We start from the raw sequence: 6,152 nt of genomic DNA on the forward strand, positions 1-6,152 counted from the left end.
AAGTGAATCTGGAAGTGAATTATGCCACTTTTAGATTAGGTGTCTCTCCATCAGCAAGGTGGATGCACAGAACTCTTAGGATGTGGGGATAATGGAGTCACCGGATCTTGGGTACCTGAGTTACCTTAACAAGCAGGGTCAGTTACCAAACGAGTTCCACGCATTGAACTATTACATAAACATGAAATAAACCTTGTTGTGTTAAACCACTCGTATTTTGGTATCTGTTGCACTAGCTAGTGCTAGTTGATATCAATGTATGGATTCACACAGATACCCTGTCACGGGCATATACTAGAAGCATATATACCAAGAGGTTAATTCTCTAGGTAATAGGATTAATAGATTTTATTTACTTTTTCAAAGTTACCATATTTTCTAGATTTCTTTCAGTGAATAAGCATTACTACACATTAGGTTTATAATCAAAGGATAAACACAAATAAATTATAGATATTTTTAAATGATTTCAAACTCTAAGACCTCCTGCTCTTCTGTTTTGGGGGTCCTTTCTCACTCCCTGGATTTTCCAAGCCCTTTGTTCTGGACCTCCAAACTGGACACATGACCATCTTTAGTCAGAACTGGCAAACTGAGGAAAAATCCCCCAGAGGCATGTGAGGAATAATCACAACCCAACTTCTCTCTTTGCCTCTCCAAAGTGGTGGACTCCTGCCTCGTGGAGGAAGACCAGCGGGGTCACCGCACTGAAGGCGGATCCTTCGTTACTTCATTCACATCTGTAACTTTTTATTCTGAAACGATTTCAAACTTCAAAAGAAAAGGTTTTTAAAAACCCTTCACCCAAAGTCTCCTAATGTTATCATCTTGCCATATTTAAATTATCATTCTTTCACTGTAGATAGATGATAGATGATAGATAGACAGATAGAGGATAGATTATAGATAGATGGATGATAGATAAATAGATAGATAGAAGATATGTTATATATAAATAGAGGATAGAAATCTGAACCATTTGAAAAAACCTTAAACTCAACCTGAAGACATCTGGCAATATTCATCTAAATATAACTTACAATTATTACTTTAAAATTCTTGAAAAATACAATGATTAATTCTGTAATTTCATTTATGGTAATTTATTGGGAGGAAATACTTATAGTCACAGCAAAGTTCATCACACTGAAAAACCAAAACAGTCTACGTAGCCAACAAGAAGTCTGGGCCAGCAAACCGCACAGCGTCATCATGTACAGTGCACTTCCGGCGCTTCCCTACGTCCTCCTGTTTGCTATTCATCACTGGCCTCCACAGCCATTAACATGAAGTTCAAAGTTCTTAATAGGTCTGCCTCTGTGCATTGCATCTCTTTTATTACCAGTAGGACTCTTTTGATCCTGCCTGAGACTCCCTCAGAAAAAAACGATCACCCCAAATACCCTCAACCTCACATGACTTTGATGAGTGTTGGCTTTATCACATGTCCGTCCCACCCATTCTGCATTGAGGATCAAACAGGGATCACCAGATGTGGACACTCCGTCCTTCCTGGGTCTCAAGCCCCCCTTTCCGCTAGCCTTGGAAACAGGAAATGCAACTTGACCAAGCGCAGCAGCCAAAGCCGGGCTGTTCAGGAAGGGCTGCTCATTGTCAGAACAAACTAATTTAGAATGTAATCAGAATCCTACCAAATTTTCAACAGATAGCCTATCCTAATTTCAAGTAGTCAGTGCCTGAAACTTATACATATTCATGAGAATTCCTAAGAGAAGAAGAATGCCAGCTCTATTGTTTGCAACATCAGCTGAAGAAGTTGATTCCCCAGCTCCACCAACGCAAGCTGCCAAGGACTGCGTATCCCTTTCTCGCCTGGAGATTCACCTTCCTGACTCAGAACAGTGAAAACAAATATATCGTTACAGAAGTTCCAAAGGAAGTCACTTTACTCTGACATCTCAAATTCAGACATTCTGAAGTAAAATAAACACGAAATATCAAATAGGGAGTGTTCGGGATTATCGTGTTCCTTATACAAATATTTGTATGGAGAACCGTAGAATTCGATATAGCACTTATGAAATAAAAACAAGTAAACTATGAAATATGCCTCATAAATATTACAAACATTTCAGTAAATGGATAAATTCCGAGAACCAAAAAGGAAACACTCCAAAATACAATATTTATTCGAAAGACAATATTGTTTGCAGGAGAGAAAGGGCTTAAAAACATGGAATACAAAAATGCAACATTTTCAATCCATTTGACTGGAAACATCAGTACTGAATCTCTTGCTTCTCTCAAGGAGTGTACATGATACCACCCTAAAATTTAATTTTATTTAGTTTATTAATACCATCCATACAGACTTTGCTTAAGAAATGAGGAAAAGACACACAACAAGATTTGGCTTAACTATACAAAAGGAACCTAAAAAGTGACAAGATCTTTCACTGGTGGCAATTTTACTAAGGAAAGTTAGTTCATTAACTAAAATAAGAAATAAATCTACAATAGCAACTGTGACTCAAATTGAGCCAGGACGCAGCACATGTGACAGCCAACGTGGAGAGGTGCTGCGGGACCTCACACCCTCCTAGGTTGGCTCGCGCCTTCTGCCTTGGGCCTGAAGCCTCAGACAGGACCCCTCTCACCAGCGGGTTTCCAGCCAGCTCCATTCTCCTCAACCTACAGTCCCCCACACACCATTTCTGTGTTTCTCATAGCTTCTTTCTTTTTAAAGAGTGGAAGAGCTCAAGAAAAACTCACCTGGCCAGTGCAGGGCAAGGGAAAGATCAAGACAATGCTTTGAGATGGGTCTGGGGTCATCTGGGGTATAGCAACAGACTCAGATAAACCAAGAAACTAGAATGGGCATCTTCACAAAGCCCTGAGGTAAGGGGCCTGTGGTTTTTCACAGAAAAGGACAGAGCTGGATTCACAATGAAAGACAGAATGAACCATTGTTGCACTTGGGAAGTCACACCCAAAGAACAACAAAGAGAAAGAAACACAGAACAGGGAGTGCTTTCTTTTACACGGTTAAGATGAAAGTTTGAAGAAAGGAATATAGAAGCCAAATGACCAATTAAAAAGTGAAATAGCAACAACGAGTGTTTACATAAAATGAAATAGAGAGGGAAATCAGACACTTTCACTTCCACTTGACTTTGTCCAAATGTTTAAAAAGCTTGGGTTAAGTCGGTCCAGCTTTGCTTTATTGGCAATGGATACATTTTATCAGCCATATCCGAGCAAAAGAAAGAGAACCCAGTCGGCATCGCTCAGGTGGACGGGGAAGGATGGCTGCAGGGAGGAAGGACATGTGTGACCTGACCGGAGGGTCTCACACTCCTCAGGCTCCGCGCTTCATGTCCAAAGTGTCTTCAACCTGACACGTTCGGATCACAGAAAACATCGTCCCCCAGCACAGAACTATGACCACAAGTGTGTGCTGAGCATCGTGCTGCCAAGAACCGTGAAGCACACGAGCAGCTCAAGAGGGTGACTTCTGTGCGGAGATGAGGAAGACGCCGCACACACCAAGGGCTCCGCTTTGTATGGTCTCTCCACGTGCGGAGGTAATGCCGTCATCCCTTGGATCTGAAAATGGGAAAATAAACAATGCCAGTGACTGAAGAGGTCTGCGGCCAGGCTTCCTCAGCCCCCACTTCTGCAGGGTCAAAGGGACGGGCGGCCTCCTACACTGGCGGTGGGGATGTACGCTGGTGCAGCCGCTCTGGAGAACAGTGTGGCGGCTCCTCAAAAAATTAACAATAGAACTCTCCTATGACCCAGCAACAGCACTGCTAGGGATTAGCCCAAGGGACACAGGAGTGCTGATGCATAGGGGCACATGTACCCCAGGGTTCATAGCGGCACTTTCAACAACAGCCAAATCATGGAAAGAACCTAAATGTCCATCACCTGATGAGTGGATCAAGAAGATGCGATATATATATATATATACACAATGGAGTATTACATGGCAATGAGAAAGAATGAAATCTGGCCATTCATAGCAAAGTGGATGGAACTCGAGGCTGTCATGCTAAGTGAAATAAGTCAGGTGGAGAAGGACAGATAACATATGTTTTCACTTATAGGTCTAACAGGAGAAACTTAACAGAGGACCATGGGGGAGGGGGGGAATAGTTAAGGAGAGGGAGGGAGGCAAACCATGAGAGACTCTTCTTGAATACTGAGAACAAACTGAGCGCTGATGGGGGTGGGGAGAGGGGGAAATGGGTGGTGGTCATGGAGGAGGACACTTGTGGGGATGAGCACTGGGTGTTATATGGAAACCAACTTGACAATAAACTATAAAAGAAAAAAGGGGGATAGGGTTGCATGGGGTGGCTGCTTAAGGAGATAAACCTCAAGAGAACTGGAGCCTCAGGGATTCTGGGGGAGGCGGAGAAGAAAGCCAGATGCACCTGTGGGAAGGGAGACACAAAGCAGGCTCTGCTCTTCGTGCAGCCCTCACCCCAGCCTGCCCTGCTCCACTCCAACCTTGGTTTCACAGCCAGTCTCCTTCTTCGAAGGGAGTGGACTCAGGAGTTTGAAAAGGTCAATGCAAGCAGTTACTGAACAAATAAACTATCGGACATATCGAAAGACAACTGAATCATTAGATTCATGGGTATTTGTCCGTTCCTTAGACTTCACCTGTAGGGGGCTAGGTAAAATGTGACACATGGTTTTCCGGAAGATGAGAACACAGTAGGGCTTACCGACCACTCCGCGTTGTCTGTCTTGGAGCATCTCACGTTCACCGGCAAGCTAAGGACAAGCTTGTTGAAGGAGAGACCTTCCTTTTTAGCCCATTTAAATTTATTCATGGCGTCCATGAAAGAGAGGTTTTTATACTGCTTGGGGCTTTTGATAATGAAGGGCCAGGTCCTGAATTTAAAATAACCACAATTGGTCATATTCAGAACAAAAGCATGACATGTTTCCATCACCTTTCAGCATTCTAAAATGGACCTCATACTTGTCCAGTTTCACACACGTAGAACACTTCATGCAAAGGACTGATAAACTCGTCAGCAGCTGCCAGAAGAAATGCATACCAAGTAAGGAGTCTCTTGCAAAGCATGAAATCCCTTATTGTAGTAGCAGATGGGAACTACTCTAAACAACTAATTTGGACTCAGGAAGCTTCCCCAGCCTCACAACCCCTTGCTTCTTTTGGCTCTAGTTAACAACATAACGTGGTATGCGTTCAGTTCTGCGGAGTGAAACGTTAACGGCGTAATGAAGAAACCTGTAGGTTTTTAAAGGGCACTCTGAGAGATTTCAATTCCATACCGTTGAAAAGGCTGACCCCTGCTGGCCACCCTGTTTTGGCTTGCCTAAGAAATGATCAATTTAAAAAATCTGAGACCAAACCAGTGTTCTAAAAATTCTACTGAGACAAAAAATACTCCGTAGAAGATAGATGCTTGCTTCTACTTGCTGCTCTAAAAGACACATGTTAATGTCCAACAAAGAAGAGATCCCAGAATCAGACAATCTGCTTGAAAAGATACTCTTTCAAGTGATGTCTTTCATCAAATGTAAGTTTTGTTTTATTGATTCCTGAGAAAAGGAGAAGTGTAAGGAAGTGTTGGAACACCACCAGGATTTACATGATAAATCCATGGGTCTTCCGGGAGATTATCACGGGTAACTATACGGTATTGGCTCCGATAACATCCAAAGAAGATATTTCAGTGCTTTCAGTCATTATCAAGTAATTAACCTCCAGTTGAGGAATTTACACTTTTAATATTGGATCTTCACAATTTCTTCATTTATTTGTCTTTAATTACTCTCTCTTACATACACAAGCTACTCAGTCACACTGAATATAAGCTTTTTAATTAAATTAAATATCTTTCATTGACTTTTTAAATAAATTTTTAATGTCTAAAATAAAATTATTTCTCCCTTACTCTAATAAGTGAAACAATGAGTAAAAACATTGGGTAATAAACAAGAACCTTTATATCCTTCATTTTAAACTTTATTTTTCCTTTAAGTAAAATCAATCTATATTTGTTGAGGTTTTTTAAAAATAGTTTATGGTCAAATTGGTTTCCATACAACACCCAGTGCTCTTCCCCACAAGTGCCCTCCTTCATCACCTCCACCTCTTTCCCCCCGCCCCCTTCAACCCTCAGTTCGTTTTCAGTATTCAACAGTCT

General features: G+C 41.7%; 1 protein-coding gene across 1 annotated transcript in view; it reads right to left on the reverse strand.

Moving 5' to 3' along the window:
* Nucleotides 1-1,084: 1,084 nt before the first annotated feature.
* Nucleotides 1,085-6,152, reverse strand: part of MOXD1 (monooxygenase DBH like 1) — a 72,611-nt gene continuing 67,543 nt past the window's right edge. The window contains 2 exon segments of the mRNA XM_029943229.1: nucleotides 1,085-3,567; nucleotides 4,698-4,866. Coding sequence (XP_029799089.1) covers nucleotides 3,400-3,567; nucleotides 4,698-4,866 — 337 coding nt within the window. The 3' untranslated portion in view covers nucleotides 1,085-3,399.

The sequence above is a fragment of the Suricata suricatta genome, chromosome 7, assembly GCF_006229205.1.
Source record: "Suricata suricatta isolate VVHF042 chromosome 7, meerkat_22Aug2017_6uvM2_HiC, whole genome shotgun sequence".
Lineage (NCBI taxonomy): Eukaryota > Metazoa > Chordata > Mammalia > Carnivora > Herpestidae > Suricata > Suricata suricatta.